Consider the following 19,100-nt stretch of genomic DNA (forward strand, 5'->3'; position numbering starts at 1 on the left):
TTTTTGTATTTTTAGTAGAGACGGGGTTTCACCGTGTTAGCCAGGATGGTCTCGATCTCCTGACCTCGTGATCCGCCCGTCTCGGCCTCCCAAAGTGCTGGGATTACAGGCTTGAGCCACCGCGCCCGGCCTGGACTCTTAGACTTTAAAAAAATTTTTTTTTTTTTTTTGAGACGGAGTCTCACTCTGTCGCCCAGGCTGGAGTGCAGTGGCACGATCTTGGCTTACTGCAAGCTCCGCCTCCCGGGTTCATGCCATTCTCCTGCCTCAGCCTCCTGAGTAGCTGGGACTACAGGCACCCGCCACCACGTGCGGCTAATTTTTTGTATTTTTTTTTTTTTTTTTTTTTTGAGACGGAGTCTTGCTCTGCCACCCAGGCTGGAGTGCAGTGGTCGGATCTCAGCTCACTGCAAGCTCCGCCTCCCGGGTTTACGCCATTCTCCTGCCTCAGCCTCCCGAGTAGCTGGGACTACAGGCGCCCGTCTCGTCGCCCGGCTAGTTTTTTGTATTTTTAAGTAGAGACAGAGTTTCACCGTATTAGCCAGGATGGTCTCGATCTCCTGACCTCGTGATCCGCCTGTCTCGGCCTCCCAAAGTGCTGGGATTACAGGCTTGAGCCACCGCGCCCGGCCATTTTTTGTATTTTTAATGGAGAAAGTGTTTCACCATGTTAGCCAGGATGGTCTCGATCTCCTGACCTTGTGATCCGCCCGCCTCAGCCTCCCAAAGTGCTGGGATTACAGGCGTGAGCCACTGCACCTGGCTAAAAAATAATTTTAGGCCGGGCGCAGTGGCTCAAAGGCCGGGCGCGGTGGCTCAAGCCTGTAATCCCAGCACTTTGGGAGGCCGAGACGGGCAGATCACAAGGTCAGGAATCGAGACCATCCTGGCTAAAACGGTGAAACCCCGTCTCTACTAAAAAATACAAAAAACTAGCCGGGCGAGGTGGCGGGCGCCTGTAGTCCCAGCTACTTGGGAGGATGAGGCAGGAGAATGGCGGAGAAGCTCGGGAGGCGGAGCTTGCAGTGAGCTGAGATCCGGCCACTGCACTCCAGCCCGGGCGACAGAGCAAGACTCAGTCTCAAAAAAAAAAAAAAAAAATAATATAATAATAATAATTTTAAGGGCCGGGCACAGTGGCTCACACCTGTAATCCCAGCACTTTGGGAGGCCGAGACGGGCAGATCACGAGGTCAGGAGATCGAGACCATCCTGGCTAACACGGTGAAACCCCGTCTCTACTAAAAAATCCAAAAATTTAGCCGGGTGCGGTGGCGGCGCCTGTAGTCCCAGCTACATGGGAGGCTGAGACAGGAGAATGGCGTGAAACTGCTGAGGCGGAGCTTGCAGTGAGCCGACATCACGCCACCGCACTCCAGCGTGGGCCACAGAGCGAGACTCCATCTCAGAAAAAATAATAATTATATTTTAAAAATTAGCCATGCATGGTGGTGCATGCCCCAGTCTCAGGTACTCTGGAGGCTGAGGTAGGAGGATCTCTTGAGCCCGGGAAGTCAAGCCTGCAGTGAGCTGTGGTCAGTGTCACACCACTGCTCTCCAGCCTGGGTGACAAAGTGAGACCCTATCTCAAAAAAGAAAATGTTAAACATCAGGGTCATTCCACTCCGAGGCATTTATGCAAGAGAAAGGGAATCTAGAGCCTTACACAGCCTCGTGCATGAGTGCTCAGGGTGGCACGATTCACAGTAGCTCAAAACTGGAAAACCCGCAGATCAGCCGGTGAGTGCATAAACAAACCGCGCCCACAGATTCGATGGAATTTGACAGTCAAAAGAATTCCTTTAGGCCGGGCGCAGTGGCTCACGCCTGTAATCCCAGCACTTTGGGAGGCCGAGGCGGGTGGATCACTTGAGGTCAGGAGATCAAGACCAGCCTAGGCAACATGACGAAACCCTATCTCTACTAAAAGTACAAAAAATAACGAGATGTGGTGGTGCACGCCTGTAATCCCAGCTGCTCGGGTGGCCGAGGCAGGATAATCACTTGAACTTGGGAGACAGGTTGCAGTGAGCCGAGATTGCACCACTGCACTCTAGCCCGGGCGACACAGCAAGACTCCATCTCAAAAAATATATATATATATATTTTTTGTGGAGATGCGGTCTTTCTATTTTGCCGAGGCTCGTCTCAAACTCCTGGGCTCAAGTGATCCTCCTGCCTCAGCCTCCCAAAGTGCTGGGATTACAGGCATGAGTCACGACTCCTGGCCTTATTTTATTTTAGATTCAGGGAGTATATGTGAAGGTTTGTTATGTGAACCCTAAATATTTGAGACAGGTCTGAAGTCAATTTAGAAAGTTTATTTTGCCTGGCTGGGCACGGTGGCTCGCACGTGTAATCCCAGCACTTTGGGAGGCCGAGGCAGGCGGATCACCTGAGGTCAGGAGTTTGAGACGAGCCTGGACAACATAGAGAAACCCTCTCTCTACTAAAAATACAAAATTAGCCAGGCGTGGTGGCACATGCCTGTAATCCCAGCTACTCAGGAGGTTAAGGCAGGAGAATTGCTTGCACCCGGGAGGCAGATTTTGTGGTGACCCGAGATTGCGCCATTGCACTCCAGCCTGGGTGACAAGAGCAGAAACTCCGTCTCCAAAAAACAAAACAGTTCATTTTGCCAACATGAAGGAGGCCCTGACGGTATGTTCCCAAGGTGGTCGGGGCACAGGTTGCTTTTAAACATGTTAGGGGGACATGAGACATCAGTCAGTAGATGTAAGATGCACGTTGGTTCGGTCCAGAAAGGGGGGAAGCTCTTAACGGGGAGGGGGCTTCCAGGTCATAGGTGAGAGACGAACCATTGCATCGTTTTGAGTTTCTGATGAGCCTTTCCAAAGGCAATGGTGCATTTCTCTCTGAGCAGAGGAATGGCTGAGTTCTCTCTGTCCTTTGTCCGCACGGAATTTGCTTGTGGACAGATGGGGAGGGAGGTATGTAGCCTTTTCATCTTAGTGGCTGTCTTTCTAAGGAATAGAACAGGAGGCCGGTTTGCCCTAAGCGGTTCCCAGCTTGATTTTTTCCTTTTCCCTTTGGCTTAGTGATTTTGGGGTCCAGAGATTCGTGTCTCTCTCTCTCTCTTTTCTTTCTTTTCTTTCCCTCCCTCCCTTTCTTTATTTTTCTTTTCTTTCTTTTTTTTTTTTTTGAGACAGAGTCTGGCTCTGTCGCCCAGGCTGGAGTGCAGTGGCTGGATCTCGGCTCACTGCAAGCTCCGCCTCCTGGGTTCACGCCATTCTCCTGCCTCAGCCTGCAGAGTAGCTGGGACTACAGGCGCCGGCCACCACGCCTGGCTAGTTTTTTGTATTTTTTACTAGAGATGGGGTTTCACCGTGTTAGCCAGGATGGTCTCGATCTCCTGACCTCGTGATCCGCCTGTCTCAGCCTCCCAAAGTTCTGGGATTACGGGCTTGAGCCACCACGCCTGGCTTTCTTTTCTTTCTTTCTTTTTCTTTTCTTTCTTTCTTTGTCTCTCTCTCTCTTTTTTTTTTTTTTGACGGAGTTTTGCTCTTGTTGCCCAGGCTGGAGTGCAGTGGTGGGATCTCGGCTCACCACAACCTCTGCCTCCCGGGTTCAAGCAATTCTCCTGCCTCAGCCTCCCGAGTAGCTGGGATTGCATGCATGCATCACCACACCTGGCTAACTTTGTATTTTTAGTAGAGATGGGGTTTCTCCATGTTGGTCAGGCTGGTCTTGAACTCCCAACCTCATGTGATCGCCCACCTTGGCCTCCCAAAGTACTGGGATTACAGGTGTGAGCCACTGCGCCTAACCTTTTTTTTTTTTTTTTTTTTTTTTTGAGACAGAGTCTTGCCCTGTCGCCCAGGCTGGAGTGCAGTGGCGTGATCTCAGCTCACTGCAACCTCCACCTCCCGGGTTCAAGCTATTCTCCTACCTCAGCCTCCTGAGTAGCTGGGATTACAGGCATGTGCCACTGTGCCTGGCTAATTTTTGCATTTTTTTTTAGTAGAGATGGGGTTTCACCATGTTGGCCAGGCTGGTCTTGAACTCCTGACCTTGTGATCTGCCTCCCTCGGCCTCCCAAAGTGCTGGGATTACAGGGGTGAGCCCCTGCACCCGGCCTATGTGTGATTAATTTTTAAACTTTTTGTAGAAAAAAAGGCAAGGTGGAGTCTTGCTGCATGCCCAGTCTGGTCTCCAGGTCTTGGGCTCAAGCGATCCTCCTGTCTTGGTCTCCCAAAGTGGCATCTTTCTTCTGATGTTGATGTAACCACTTCGGGTCTCATGGTTTCATGGTTTCTCTTATTATTATTATTATTATTTTTTGAGATGGAGTCTTGCTCTGTTGCCCAGGCTGGAGTGCAGTGGCGCAATCTTGGCTCACTGCCACCTCCACCTCCTGGGTTCACGCCATTCTCCTGCCTCAGCCTCCCAAGTAGCTGGGACTACAGGCGCCCACCACCTTGCCCGGCTAGTTTTTTTATATTTTTAGTGGAGACGGGGTTTCACCGTGTTAACCAGGATGGTCTCAATCTCCTGACCTCGTGATCTGCCCGCCTCAGCCTCCCAAAGTGCTGGGATTACAGGCGTGAGCCACCGCGGCCCGCCTTGGCTCTCATGGTAAAGGAAAATCTGTTTTTACTCCTCACGGTGCTTCTGGCACCAAGTGTGTGGGTTTTCCACAGCACGTGATTTCTTCACTCTTGTGGACACAAACTGGGCATCCTACTTAAATTGAGACGATCCCTCACACTCACCACCCAGAGTGGGCACAGACCCCACAGGTGCGCAGCTGAGCCCCATGGCACCCATGTCAGATGCCTGTTGCAGGGGCAGGTCCCCAGGTGACCCACGCTTCTCCCTGACTAAAATCAGGAGTCCCACAACTCCGTCCTTGAGCTTGATAATTAGCCATAACAGCTCACAGAACTTCGAGAAATAGAGTTACCAGTTTGCCCATGATTGCAGCGCTTCGGGCGGCTGAACTGGGAGGATCGCTTGAGCCCAGGCGTTTTGAGGTCAACCTGGGCAACGTAGCGAGTCCCTGTCTGTATAAAACAGTTAACAATTAACTGGGCTTTGTGGCTTATGTGTGTGGTCCCAGCTACTGGGAGGCTGAAGTGGGAGAATTACTTGAGCCCAGGAGGTTGAGGCGGCAGTGAGCTATGATCGTGCCACTGCATTCCAGCCTGGGTGACAGAGTGAGACCACATCTGTAAAAACTAAAAATAAAAATGAGATAAAGATTTAATAAAGGACATCTCTTCCAGGTGTGGTGGCTTACACCTGTAATCCCAGCACTTTGGGAGGCAGAGGCAGGAGGATCATCTGACGTCAGGAGTTCGAGACCATCCTGGCCAACGTGGTGAAACCCTGTCTCTACTAAAAATACAAAAATTAGCCAGGTGGGGTGGCGGGCACCTGGAATCCCAGCTACTCGAGAGGCTGATGCAGGAGACTCACTGGAACTCAGGAGGTGGAGGTTGCAATGAGCCAAGATCTTACCACTGCACTCCAGCCTGGGTGACAGAGGGAAACTCCATCTCAAAAAAAATAATAATAATAAATAAATAAATGGCCAGGTGCGGTGGCTCATGCCTGTAATCCCAGCACTTTGGGAGGCCGAGGAGGGTGGATCACTAGGTCAGGAGTTCGAGACCAGTCTGGCCAACATGGTGAAATCCAATCTCTACTAAAAATACAAAAATTAGCCAGGTGGGGTGGCGGGCGCCGGTAATCCCAGCTACTCGAGAGGCTGATGCAGGAGACTCACTGGAACTTGGGAGGCGGAGGTTGCAGTGAGCCGTGATCGTGTCACTGCACTCCAGCCTGTGCGACAGAGTCTCGTCTAAAAAAAACAAAAACTGGCCGGGCATGGTGGCTCAAGCCTGTAATCTCAGCACTTTGGGAGGCCGAGAGGGATGGATCACGAGGTCAGGAGATCAAGACCATCCTGGCTAACACGGTGAAACCCCGTCTCTACTAAAAATACAAAAAACTAGCCGGGCGAGGTGGCGGGCGCCTGTAGTCCCAGCTACTCGGGAGGCTGAGGCAGGAGAATGGCGTGAACCCGGGAGGCGGAGCTTGCAGTGAGCTGAGATCGCGCCACTGCACTCCAGCCTGGGTGACAGAGGGAGATTCCGTCTCAAAACAAAAAAAACAACGAGGACATCTTGCAGCCAGACGAAGAGGTTCACAGGTCCAGAGGGTATCAGCACCCGTACCTGTGTCCTGTGGGCTCGGGGCAGCCACCCTCACGGCACATGGACAAAATCACCAGCTTGGAAGCTCTGAGCCCTGTGGTTTAGGGCTCTTCACGGAGGTTCCATTGCGTAGATTAAATCATGGAATCATTGGCCCTTTGTGCACCATGCAATTCTTTAGGTCTTTAACCTGTTTTCTTTTCTTTTTGAGACAGAGTCGCACTCTTGCTGTCCAGGCTTGAGTGCAGATCTCAGCTCACTGCCACCTCTGCCTCCTGGGTTTTTTTTTTTTTTTGAGACGGAGTCTCACTCTTGTAGCCCAGGCTGCAGTGCAGTGGCACGATCTCAGCTCACTGCAGCCTCTGCCTCCACAATTCAAGCTATTCTCCTGCCTCAGCCTCCTGAGTATCTGGGATTATGGGTGCCACCACGCCCGGTTAAGTTTTTGTATTTTTAGTAAAGATGGGGTTTCACTGTATTAGCCAGGATGGTCTCGATCTCCTGACCTTGTGATCCACCTGCCCCGGCCTCCCAAAGTGCTGGGATTACAGGCGTGAGCCACCACGCCTGGCTAATTTCTTTCTTTCTTTTTTTTTTTTTTGAGACAGAGTCTCACTCTGTCGCTCAGGCTGGAGTGCAGTGGCGCGATCTTGGCTCACTGCAAGCTCCGCCTCCCAAGTTCACGCCATTCTGCCTCAGCCTCCTGAGTAGCTGGGACTACAGGCACCCGTCACTACACCCGGCTGATTTTTTTGTATTTTTATTAGAGACAGGATTTCACTGTGTTAGCCAGGATGGTCTCGATCTCCTGACCTTTTGATCTGCCCGCCTCGGCTTCCCAAAGTGCTGGGATTACAGGCGTGAGCCACCGCACCTGGCCCTGGCTAATTTTTGTATTTTTAGTAGAAATGGGGTTTCACCATGTTGGCCAGGCTGGTCTCGAACTCCTGATCTTAGGTGATCTGCCCGCCTCAGCCTCCCAAAGTGCTGGGATGACAGGCATGAGCCACCACGCCCGTCCCCCATCCTACGTTCTCTCTCTCTGAATCTGAGGACTCTGGGCCTCCTAGGAATGGATCACACAGGATTTGTCCTTCTCTGCCTGGTATCTCTCATAGAGCGTGACATCCTCAAGGTGCATCTGTGTCAGGTCCTGCATCAGAGCCTCGTTTCTGTTTGTGGCTGGGTCGTGTTCCGGTGCGTGGGTGGCTGCACCGTGTCTGTCAATGGACACTGGTCGTTTCCCCTGCTCCGAGTTAGGAATCGTGCTGCCGTGAGCAGCTGTGGACGTGTTTTTGTGTGGCCGTGTGTTCTCGATTTGTTTGAAAGGGGAAGGGGTTCCAGACACATGAAGTGGGGCCGGCTGGGCCAGGAATGGGGCTGGGTGCTCACGGTGGGCAGAGGAGGCAGTCGCGGTGCCCGGGCGTTGGAAGGCCCATGGGGGTGTCTCCAGGGAGGGGCTCGGTGTTGGAGGAGCCCCTGCCTTGGAGGCCGGCAGAGCTGCCTGGGGACCCGCCCATGTCAGGGGGGCTCCCTGATTCCCATCTGTGCATGCCAGGCCCGCTTTAGTGCCTCCTGCTTTCTGCTTTTGAACCCTCCTCAAAGGCTTTCCCCACAGCAGACCAAGATGCATTTTTAAATCAAGAAAGAGAAGTCCCATGCACAGGTACTCTATTTCGGGAACATCATGTGGGAGGGAAGCGTTTGTCCTAGGTCACCGGCTGTGGGTGATGGTGGCGCAGGGCCCTGAGGCCTGGGCCCCCCCGAGGATGCAGCCAGGAGGGCAGACGGGCGGGCGGCAGTCCCAACGCCCACATACTGGGGGTCAAACTCAGTGGGTTCATCCTCTGCCAGTCCTGGATCCCAGGATCATGGATCAAGGCGTCCCAGGGCAGTGCTCCCTCTGGAGGCTCAAGGGAGGATCCTCCTGCCCCACCCAGCTTCTGGGGGCTCCAGATGTCCTTGGCCTGTAGCCACATCACTCCAGTCCCTGCGTGTGTCTCCATGCAGACACCCACTCTGTTTCTTTTTTTTTTTTTTTTGAGATAGAGTCTTGCTCTGTCACCCAAGCAGGAGTGCAATGGCGCAATCTGACCTCACTGCAACCTCTGATCCCCGGGTTCAAGCGATTCTCCTGCCTCAGCCTCCTCAGTAGCTGGGATTACAGGCGCCCGCCACCATGCCTGGCTAATTTTTGTATTTTTAGTAGAGATGGGGTTTCACCATGTTGGCCAGGCTGGTCTCAAACTCCTGACCCCACGTGATCTGCCTGCCTTGGTCTCCCAAAGTGGTGGGATTACAGGCATGAGCCACTGCCTCTGGCCTTTTTTTTTTTTTTTTTTTTTTTTGAGACAGGGTCTTGTTCTGTCACCCAGGCTGGAGTGCAATGGCACAATCCTGGCTCTCTGAAGCCTTGACCTCCTGGGCTCAAGCAGTCCTGCCTCTGCCTCCTGGGTAGGTAGTATTGCAGTTGCTCACCACCATGTCTGGCTAATTTTCAATGTTTTTGTAGAGATGGGGTCTCACTATGTTGCCCAGGTTAGTTTCAAACTCCTGGGCTCAAGCGATCCTCCCGCCTTGGCCTCCCACATGCTGGAATGACAGGCCTGGGCCACCGTGCCCGGCCCGTGTCTCCTTCTTCCAAGGACAGCAGCCACTGGTTAGGGCCTACCTTCCCCGGCACCTTCATCCTGACTCATGGTGTTAGCACGGGCCTGTTTCCACGGGGCATTCCGAGGTTCCGGGCGGATGTGGACGCTGTGGCCGGGACCCGTGTGGAAGCCACTGCCTTGGTTTCTGACCCGACTCTGGGGCGCAGTCAAGCCCTGGGCTGGACTGGATGGGCTGAGGGCCTGCGGGGGCGGCGCGTTTGGTGGGAGGAGAGCGAGGAGCTTCTCCCCGGAAGGCGGCGGCTTTCCCGGGGCTGTGTGGAGGTCGCCCAGCGGGGCCTGGAGGTGGAGCCGTGCAGGAGTGAGAAGCAGGTCCCATCCGGGCGGAACCACCTGCAGCTCCGGAGCTTTCCGGGCGGGGAGAGGCTGTTCAGAGCCGGCGTTTGCTGTGGTGGGAGCCGTGGAAGGGGACAGGTGGGGAAGAGGTGGCGCAGGGACCGCCACGTCCTAGGGCAGGTGCTCCGCTGCACGACTTCGCGAGCGTCTGTGCCCCGCTGAGTATCCGGGACCCCCCCATGCCGAGTGTCTGGGACCCCCTATGCTGTGTGTGATCCCAGCCCCCTGGGAGGCCATCATGGCGGCAGGCCCTGGGGACCGTACATGGACAGCACAGAATGGCGTCTTGAGCCTGGGAGCCGTGGAGTCCTCCGCGCCGCATACAGACCTGGCCAAACGCGGCTTCAGAGCCGGCTCTTGCGGAGGCTCGGGAGGCACCAGCAGCCTTCCTGTGCCCACCGCACCCTCCTGCCTGTTGCGATACGGAGGATCTGAGCCACTGAGTGGGTCCCATAGGCAGCCTGTGCGCCACACGGGGCAGAACCCACAGCGTCCTCACAGCCACCGCTTTCCCAGCTGGGGCCGCCCTGGTGCCTCCTAACGCTCCTCCCATGCTCCTGCTGTTCCCTGGGCCTCGATGCCCTTCCCCACCGGCGTAGCGGCTCAGATGACCCCACAAGGCTTCCCTGGGCCTTGTGTTCCCAACAGGACCATGCTCCTCTCTCTTCCCTCACTCAGTGGGGGCTGTTCGGCCACTTGGTCCTTGTCTGTCTCCCTCAGGCCAGGCCCTGTGCCTGTAGCTGACTCCCCGGGAAGGTGTGTGCTGATGAGGGAATGCCTGAGCAGGAAAGTGAGAGAGAGTAGACGAGTGTGTGAATCAATGAGTGAATAATGAGGCTGAGTAAGTGGATGAGTGCATGTGGGAATGAATGAAGGTGTGTGTGTCAATGGGTGAATGAGTGAATAAATTCACGTGTTGGATGAATGAGTGAGTGAATAAGTGCGATTAATGAGAAAGTGAGTGAATGAGAGTCAATGAATGTGTGTCATAAATGAGCGCGTGAATGCATGCCCATGGGAATGCATCAGTGAGTCAATGAATGCATGTGTGGATGAATGAATGAGTGCATGTGTATGAGTGAGTGAACGTACATGGAAATGAATGAGTTAATGAATGAACATGTGAATGAACGAGCGAGTGAATGAACGCATTTGTGAATGAATGCATGCGTGCGTGTGGGAATGCATGAATGAGTGCGTGCCTGACGCCTGGAAGGAAAGAGGATGGTGAGGGCTGGCAGAGTGTGAGGCCCTGTGTGGCCCAGGGCATGGTCCCAGCCCTGTCTGTCCTTGCCGTGGGTCCATCTGCATCACCCTCCTGCTGTCCCAGGCCCCTTCCAGAAGCCTCTGCCATCAGGGGCCCTGGCACATGCCTGCTGGGGGCTGGCGGGGAGCCCTGGTCGGGTGGTCACCCAGGATACCGGGCAGGCCCTCCCCGCCATGGGGTGGCGGCCATGGGGTTAACCAGGGCCTCCTCTCTCCTGTGCCAGGTTTGTGCTGGCTGTGGGCAGCGCCGTCTTTGATGCCATGTTCAACGGGGGAATGGCCACAACGTCCACAGAGATCGAGCTGCCCGACGTGGAACCCGCTGCCTTCCTCGCACTGCTCAAGTAACGCTTCCGGATGCTTCCTGCTGGGGAGCCGGGTGGCGGGAGGCGGACCTCAGAGAACGTAGACCCTGTCTGATACCAGCTCAGAGGCCCTGGCTTGGTGGAGATTTCTGCAACTGTGTTCCTGTGCAGTGAGGGGTTCCAGAGGCACCTTTTTCTTTCTTTTTTTTTTTTTGAGATGGACTCTCGCTCTGTTGCCCAGGCTGGAGTGCAGTGGTGTGATCTCAGCTCACTGCGACCTCCGCCTTTCTGATTCAAGTGATTCTCCTGCCTCAGCCTCCTAAGTACCTAGGATTACAGGCGTTCACCACCACACCCAGCTCATTTTTGTGTTTTTAGTAGAGACAGCGTTTCTCTATGTTGGCCAGGCTGGTCTCAAACTCCTGGCCTCAGGTGATCCACCTGAGAAAAAGTTTTCTTTTTTTTTTTTTTATTTGGAGTAGCACTTTGCCACCATGGCTGGAGTACAGTGGCTCAATCCTGGCTCACTACAACCTCTGCCTCCCGGGTTCAAGTGATTCTCCTGCATCAGCCTCCCGAGTAGCTGGGACTACAGGCGTGTGCCACCATGCCTGGCTAATTTGTGTATTTTTAGTAGAGACGGGGTTTCATCATGTTGGTCAGGATGGTCTCGATCTCCTGATCTCATGATCCACCTGCCTCAGCCTCCCAAAGTGCTGAGATTACAGGCGTGGGCCACTGTGCCCAACTGAAAAAAAATATGTTTAGAGATAGGATCTCCCTATGCCCACACTGGTTCAGGCAACTCCTGGCCTCAGGCAATCCTCTCACCTCTGTCTCCCAAAGTGCTGGGAATACAGATGTGAGCCACTGCTCCAGGCTGGAGACAATTTTTTTTCTTTTCTTTTTTTTTGAGGCGGAGTCTCGCTCTGTCGCCCGGATTGGAGTGCAGTGGCCGGATCTCAGCTCACTGCAAGCTCCGCCTCCCGGGTTTTACGCCATTCTCCTGCCTCAGCCTCCCGAGTCGCTGGGACTACAGGCGCCCGCCACCTCGCCCGGCTAGTTTTTGTATTTTTAGTAGAGACGGGGTTTCACCGTGTTAGCCAAGGATGGTCTCGATCTCCTGACCTCGTGATCCGCCCGTCTCGGCCTCCCAAAGTGCTGGGATTACAGGCTTGAGCCACCGCGCCCGGCCTCTTTTTTTTTTTTGAGATGGAGTCTCCCTGTGTCTCCCAGGCTGGAGTGCAGTGACTTGATCTTGGCTCACTGCAACCTCCGCCTCCTGGGTTCAAGCGATTCTTGTACCTCAGCCTCCCGAGTAGCTGGGATTACAGGTGCGTGCCGCCACGCCTGGCTAATTTTTGTATTTTTCGTAGGGAGGGGATATTACCATGTTGACCAGGCTAGTAAATCCTGGCCTCAAGTGATCCACCTGCCTTGGCGTCTCCAAGTGTTGGGATTACAGGCGTGAGCCACTGCACCTGGCCATATGCTTCTCTTTTTTTTTTTTTTTTTTTTTGAGACAGAGTCTTGCTTTGTCGCCAGGCTGGAGTGCAGTGGTGCGATCTCGGCTCACTGCAGCCTCTGCCTCCCGGGTTCAAGTGATTCCCTTGCCTCAGCCTCCTCCGTAGCTGGGATTACAGGTGCCCGCCACCACACCCAGCTAATTTTTGTATTTTTAGTAGAGACAGGGTTTCACCATGTTGGTCAGGCTGGTCTGGAACTTCTTGACCTCAGGTGATCTGCCTGTTTTAGCCTCCCAAAGTGTGGGGATTACTGGCGTGAGCCACGAGGCCCGGCCTTTGCTTCTATTTTTGATCGGCCCAACTTCTGATCTGTATTCAGTGTGGGCCACTGGCTGGCATCGTGTTCAGTGTGGTGTGGGCCACTCGCTGGCATACAGTAATAGCGTCCATGATTATCCAGAGCCTAATTAGTGTGTTGGGTTCTGTGATCCACCCAGAAGTGGTCGAGGTTTTTGGTGGGGTCTGAGGTGGGGAACCAAGAGTTCCTCATGGAAAAGGCGCCCAAGGAGGAGACACCCAGCTCCCAGTGCCCTCTCCTGGGGCATCCCGGGAAGAACGACACAGGCCGTGTAGACGCTTCCGGGTGTGCTGTGTGGATGGGTTCAGCCTCTTGTTTTCATGGGTGACTGCCTTGCCAAGTATTGTCCCTAGGTCAGAGGGCAACAGACAAGGGCTAATTCTGGAAGGTTCCTCCGGGAGCCTGATGTGGGGCGTTTGGGCCCTGCAGGCTCAAGGGTAGGCGGCCAGGTCTAACGGTCTGAGTGGTCCTCTGACGCTCTCCCCTGGGGGCGGGCATGGTGGTCCCATCTCATGGCCACCCTCGTTGCCTCTGCAGGTTTCTCTACTCGGACGAGGTGCAGATCGGCCCGGAGACAGTGATGACCACGCTATACACCGCCAAGAAGTACGCGGTGCCAGCGCTGGAGGCCCACTGCGTGGAGTTCCTCAAGAAGAACCTGCGAGCCGACAACGCCTTCATGCTGCTCACGCAGGTGGGCGGGGCCGGCACGGGGCGGGGCCAGGCCTGGCTGGAGGCGGGACGGGGTGGGGGCGGCCCTGGAGGCAGCAGGATCCTGCTTGGTAGTAAAACGTATTTTGGGCCGGACCCGGTGGCTCGCGCCTGTAATCCCGGCACATTGGGAGGCTGAGGCGGGCGGATCACCTGAGGTCAGGCGTTCCAGACCAGCCTGGCCAACATGGAGAAATCCCATCTCTACTAAAAATGAAAAATGAGCCAGGAGTGGTGGCGGGCACCTGTAATCCCAACTAGTCTGGAGGCTGAGGCAGGAGAATCCCTTGAACCTGGGAGGCGGAGGTTGTAGTGAGCCGAGACTGTGCCACTGCACTCCAGCCTGGCAACAAAGCGATATTCCACCTGAAAAAAAAAAAAAAGTGTCTTGGACTTGTCTCTGATACTTTAAAAGTTATTGGCAGGGCGCGGTGACTCATGCCTGTCACCCCAGCACTTTGGGAGGCCGAGGAGGGAGGATTGCTTGAGGCCGGGAGTTCTAGACCAGCCTAGGCAACATAGGGAGACCCCATTTCTACAAAAAATAGAAGAAAGATACAGGCTGGGCATAGTGGTTCATGCCTGTAATCCCAGCACTTTGGGAGGCTGAGACAGGCAGATCACCAGAGGTGAAGAGTTTGAGACCAGCCTGGCCAACGTGGTAAAACCCCATCTCTACTAAAAAAAAAAAAAAAAAAAAAGAATGTTCATTAATTAGCCAAGCATGGTGGTGTGTGTCTGTAATCTCAGCTACCTGGGGCACCAAAGCAGGAAGATTGCCTGAGCCCAGGAGGTTGAGGGTGCAATGAGCGGAGATGGTGCCACTACACTCCAGCCTGAGTGACAGAGTGAGACCCTGTCTCTCAAAAAAAGTAAAATAATTTTTTTTTTTGAGACGGGTTTCTCTTGTTGCCCAGGCTGGAGTGCAGTGGCATGATCTCAGCTCACTGCAACCTCCGCCTCCAGGGTTTAAGCGATTCTCCTGCCTCAGCCTCCAGAGTAGCTGGGATTACAGGCCCCCACCACCACGCCGGGCTAAAGAAAAAGAAAAAAAAAAAAGAGAGAGCTTTCCGTCTCTCTCTAAGGAAATGTCAGGTAGACAGAGCAGGGCCGGGGATCTCAGGGGACCCTAGTTGGGCTCTCTGCAGCCCAATGGGTGGGAGCTGGGGAGGTCGTGCAGGCCAGGGAGGCTGAGAGGAGGACATGGGGCCAGGACAGGTGGACGGCCGCTTGGGAGCTGTGAGCTCCTGGTCGGGGGTGGAGGGCGGCCAGAGGGGACAGCAGCACTAGGTTCTCCAACGGGCTTTGGGGGTCCAGCATCCTGGAAAAGACCCGGAACCTTCTTCCTCTCCAACCTGGCAGGTCAGATGCAGAGGATCCCGGACTCCTAGAGGGAGGGGTTTCATGTCTGGGTCATCTGTGGTCGCCTTGCCGGAGGGGCCTCTGCCTGACCTGACAGGTGCCTGGAGTTCACTCCCCAAGCTTCATCTTGTGGCTGCCTCAGCCTCCCTGCTCCTAAAACCACTGCAAACCCGCTTGAGAGGTGTCCTCGGGGGGATGCCTGCAGAAAGGCTTGCCCGCGTCCCTGCTGGCATAGGCCCTTCCAGCACCTTCCACTCACTTAGCCTCCGTTTCCCAAAGAGCACAGGCGATGTCCAGCTCTGTCACCTGCCAGGAGTCACGTCTGCTGTGTGTGTTGGGATGGAGCTGCCAGGGACACGGCCCCTCCCACCACAGGTGGCCAAGGGTGTGCTGTGATCCGGAAGCTTCACCGGGCCGACCCTGGCCGCCTCACCTCTGCCTGCCGCGCGGGGTCCTGGGCCCTGCTGCCCCCCAAGTGCAGCTGCAGTGCCCCTTTTGCCTAAAGCAGCAGCCCTGCCGACAGGGACCCGAGCGTCTTTTTCTTCCTTCCTTGGCCTCTGAGGTCCTGAGAGGGAACTCCCCGACTCTCCCGCCCCACTCAGCGGTCACGGGGTTCTCTGGGCCCACAGCAGGCCAGCCTGGTGGCTGAGACCCCAGTGGCTCCTGGCCACGCGCAGGAAGGCCCGTGCGGTCAGGGCTGCATGTGAGCCGGCTCCGCACTGGGGATCTGCTGAGGGCTGGGTGCTGATGTCCCCCCCGCGCCCCCATCAATGTCTCTCGCCAGGCGCGACTCTTCGATGAACCACAGCTGGCCAGCCTGTGCCTGGAGAACATCGACAAAAACACCGCAGACGCCATCACCGCGGAGGGCTTCACCGACATTGACCTGGGTAAGGGTCCAGGAGCCCAGGTGTGGGAATTCCAGCAGGGCCTTGGCAGGAGGGTCTGGGGATTGACAGTGGGAGCTTCAGGCCTGGGGGTTCCCTGGGATAGCTGCACAGGTGAGCTGGGGTCTCACCACTTGCAGTGGGTCAGGAGCTTGGGTCCAGCACAGCCCCACGGGAGTCTGGGGCCTTGGCCAGGAGGCCACAGGCCAGACCCCACCATCCCAGCTGATGGTGACCATCTCGTCCTCTGATGGCCCATGGTTTTGACTTTGTTGTTAAACAGCTGTTGTCAAAGCTACTCAAGTCTGTCCTTGTGGCTAAAAGCAACCACAGCCTAGGAAAATGAAGGGGCATGGTCATGTGTCGATAAAGCTTTATTTATAAACACAAGCACAGGGCCAGGTTTGGGCCACGGGCCGTAGTTGCCAGCCTGGCTTTAACTGTTGGTCCTCACGTTAGTCTCACTGCCTCCTGCAGGGTGGGCAGGGTGTCATGTTCACACAGCCCCTTCCTCCACCCCACAGACACGCTGGTGGCCGTCCTGGAGCGCGACACACTGGGCATCCGTGAGGTGCGGCTGTTCAATGCCGTTGTCCGCTGGTCTGAGGCCGAGTGTCAGCGGCAGCAGCTACAGGTGACACCGGAAAACAGGCGGAAGGTTCTGGGCAAGGCCCTGGGCCTCATCCGCTTCCCACTCATGACCATCGAGGAGTTTGCTGCAGGTAACAGAGCTCAGGGGCTCAGGGGCTGGCTTGGGAGGGGGGTGGCACACAGGTGAGCACCTGGGTACCGAGGATAGCGCCCCCGAGTTCACTGCAGAAAGCCTGGCAGATGCCTGGAGTATAACGATAGGAAGAAACCTGGCTGGTGAGGGCGCCTCCACAGGGCTGTCTGTCAGCCCCGGCCCGGCTGCTCTGTCCCCACTGTATGCATTGCCAGCCCCCCGCCCCCCATGTCCATCCAGGTGTGTTTTGGTGGATCTCCCCAGGAGGGAAGGGAGTCCCCGTCTCAGGCTCTTGTGCTACCTGCTGGTGCAGGTACCGGTGTCCAGGACAAGCCCAGGAAGGCTCTGACATGGCCGGGGCAGCTGTCGTGCTCCCATGAGTGGGCCTCAGGGTCCCCTGCGGCAGGGCCTGGCCTCTGGGGTGACGTGAGGGGCAGCCCTTATGATGCCTCGTGCCCTCATGTGGCTGCTCACTGCCTGACGCCATCCAGCTCTGGAACGTTCCAGAAGGGACTGGGACACTGGGACAGGGCCCTGTGGCTGGTGCACACTCGCCGTCTGGCCTCCCTAGGTCCACATGGCCCCTGCTCTCATTGACTGAAGGTCGCCAGACTTAGCAACAGGGTCTCAGTCTGTCGCCCAGGCTGGGGTGCAGTGGTGCAGTCACAGCTCACTGCAGCGTCGACCTCCTGGGCTCAAGTGATCCTCCTGCTTCAGACTCCAGAGTAGCTAGGATCACAGGTGCCACCACCACACAAGGCTTATATTTGTATTTTTTGTAGGGACAGGGTTTTGTTATGTTGCCCAAGCTGGTCATGAACTGGGCTCCAGCCATCTTCCCACCTTGGCCTCACAAAGTGCTGGGATTATGGGCGTGGGCCACCAAGCCTGGCCAGATACATACTTTTTAAGAATGGCAGGCGCCTGTCATCCCAGCTACTTGGGAGGCTGAGGCAGGCAGGAGAATCGCTTGAACCCAGGAGGTGGAGGTTGTGGTGAACTGAGATCGCGCCACTGCACTCCAGCCTGGGCAACAAGAGTGAGACTCCGTCTCAAAAAAAAAAAAAATATATTGTTGGCCAGGCTTGGTCATTCACACCTGTAATCCCAGCACTTTGTGAGGCCAAGGTAGGGGGGAATCACTTGAGGTCAGGAGTTCGAGATCAGACTGACCAACAGGGTGAAACCCCATCTCTCCCGAAAATGCAAAATTAGCTGGGCGTGGTGGTGGGCGCCTGTAAACTCAGCTACGCGGGAGGCTGCGGCAGAAGAACTGCTTAAACCCAGGAGAGGGATGTTGCACTGAGCCAAGATTACGCCATTGCACTCCAGCCTGGGCAACAAGAGCAAAACTCAGTCTCAAAAAAAAAAAAATTGTTAACAGTGTTTATTCAGTTTTGATACTCAGCCTTCCTAATTCACTTAACCCATAATGGTCTGTTTCTCGCCAGTTATTAAACTGTGCATTGGGCTGGCTTGCAGCTGAGGGATGCAGAATTTTTTTTTTTTTTTTTGAGGCAGAGTCTCGCTCTGTCGCCCAGGCTGGAGTGCAGTGGCTGGATCTCAGCTCACTGCAAGCTCCGCCTCCCGGGTTTACGCCATTCTCCTGCCTCAGCCTCCCGAGTAGCTGGGACTACAGGCGCCGCCACCTCGCCCGGCTAGTTTTTTGTATTTTTAGTAGAGACGGGCTTTCACCGTGTTAGCCAGGATGGTCTCGATCTCCTGACCTCGTGATCCGCCCGTCTCGGCCTCCCAAAGTGCTGGGATGACAGGCGTGAGCCCCCGCGCCCGGCCAGGGATGCAGAATTGAGCTCCCCTTGGCTGATGAGTGATTAGGTCTCAGGTGGGCGGGGCTGCGCTCATTAGAGCAGAGGATGCTGACCGTGTCCTGGCACTCCAGGGGGTGGATGGTGGAGCCCCAGTTCTGCCCCTCCCAGCCACCCCTCCCTGCCCAGAGACCCTTCATATCCCATGCATGGTCCTTCTGCCTGTCACCACTGCCCACCGGCATTAAGAGCCTGGCTCTTGGAGCCTGCCTGGTGTGCTAGCCATCACCCCTGGGGCGTAAGCGCTTTGGAAGGTGGCCGCCTGGGCCCCACTGTGGAGAGGAACCCCCAAGGCTGTTTCTAGAAGCCAGGGCTGCAGCCTGTGGGGTACAGGCCTATCGGGGAGCTGCAGGGACCCTTCCCAGCCAATGGCGCTGAGAGAAGAGGCAGTGGAGCCCCCCCTCCCACAGTGAAGTCACGGGTGGTCCCTACGACGGGGCCAGACCCTGAGACCTCGCCCCTGAGTGAGCGTATCTGTCAGCCTCTGGTCTGTGCCCTGGGGCCTCTCTCCAAAAGCCCAGGCAGCAGGGGCCGTGGCTCTTGGCTGGTCCCCCGGGGAGGGGCTGCCCAGGTCCCGGCACCTTGAAAGTCTGACGCAGCCATCTTAGGGAGAAGGAGCGTGTCCTTCTGGGCCCTCCCCCATGCCCTCACTGTACCACAGGCCCCGCACAGTCGGGCATCCTGGTGGACCGCGAGGTGGTCAGCCTCTTCCTGCACTTCACCGTTAACCCCAAGCCGCGAGTGGAGTTCATTGACCGGCCCCGCTGCTGCCTGCGTGGGAAGGAGTGCAGCATCAACCGCTTCCAGCAGGTGGAGAGTCGCTGGGGCTACAGCGGAACCAGCGACCGCATCAGGTGGGGCTCGGGGTGCAGGTGGGGGGGGGCGGGCATGGGGGTGGAGGACTCAGGATGATGGAAGTGGGGGAAGGACGGGCATGAGGTGGAGGACTCAGGGATGACAGAGGCGGGGGGTTCCGGGCATGGGGGTGGAGGACTCAGGGATGATGGAAGT

The 19,100-nt window shown here is 55.9% G+C and overlaps 1 protein-coding gene and 1 long non-coding RNA gene across 7 annotated transcripts in view; one reads left to right on the forward strand and one right to left on the reverse strand.

Annotated features, from left to right (window-relative positions):
* Positions 1–19,100, forward strand: part of BTBD2 (BTB domain containing 2) — a 48,383-nt gene that overhangs the window by 27,235 nt on the left and 2,048 nt on the right. For 2 of the 6 annotated variants that reach the window (XM_033200522.1, XM_033200523.1), the window contains 6 exons: positions 10,675–10,794; positions 13,117–13,273; positions 14,257–14,385; positions 15,437–15,542; positions 16,064–16,261; positions 18,751–18,943. In XM_033200522.1, coding sequence (XP_033056413.1) covers positions 10,712–10,794; positions 13,117–13,273; positions 14,257–14,385; positions 15,437–15,542; positions 16,064–16,261; positions 18,751–18,943 — 866 coding nt within the window. In that variant the 5' untranslated portion in view covers positions 10,675–10,711. Of the gene's footprint in view, positions 1–9,371; positions 9,392–10,674; positions 10,795–13,116; positions 13,274–14,207; positions 14,386–15,436; positions 15,543–16,063; positions 16,262–18,750; positions 18,944–19,100 lie in introns of those variants that run through there. The other 4 variants (XM_033200521.1, XM_033200526.1, XM_033200524.1 and 1 more) reach the window with 4 other exon arrangements.
* On the reverse strand, positions 15,899–17,217 carry LOC117076716. Its single transcript, XR_004434452.1, has 2 exons — positions 17,168–17,217; positions 15,899–16,374 (listed from the first exon to the last, which is right to left on the reverse strand). It is a non-coding gene; the product is annotated as an uncharacterized LOC117076716 (long non-coding RNA).

Source organism: Trachypithecus francoisi, unplaced genomic scaffold (genome assembly GCF_009764315.1).
Source record: "Trachypithecus francoisi isolate TF-2019V2 unplaced genomic scaffold, Tfra_2.0 Lachesis_group5, whole genome shotgun sequence".
In the NCBI taxonomy this organism is placed as follows: Eukaryota; Metazoa; Chordata; class Mammalia; order Primates; family Cercopithecidae; genus Trachypithecus; species Trachypithecus francoisi.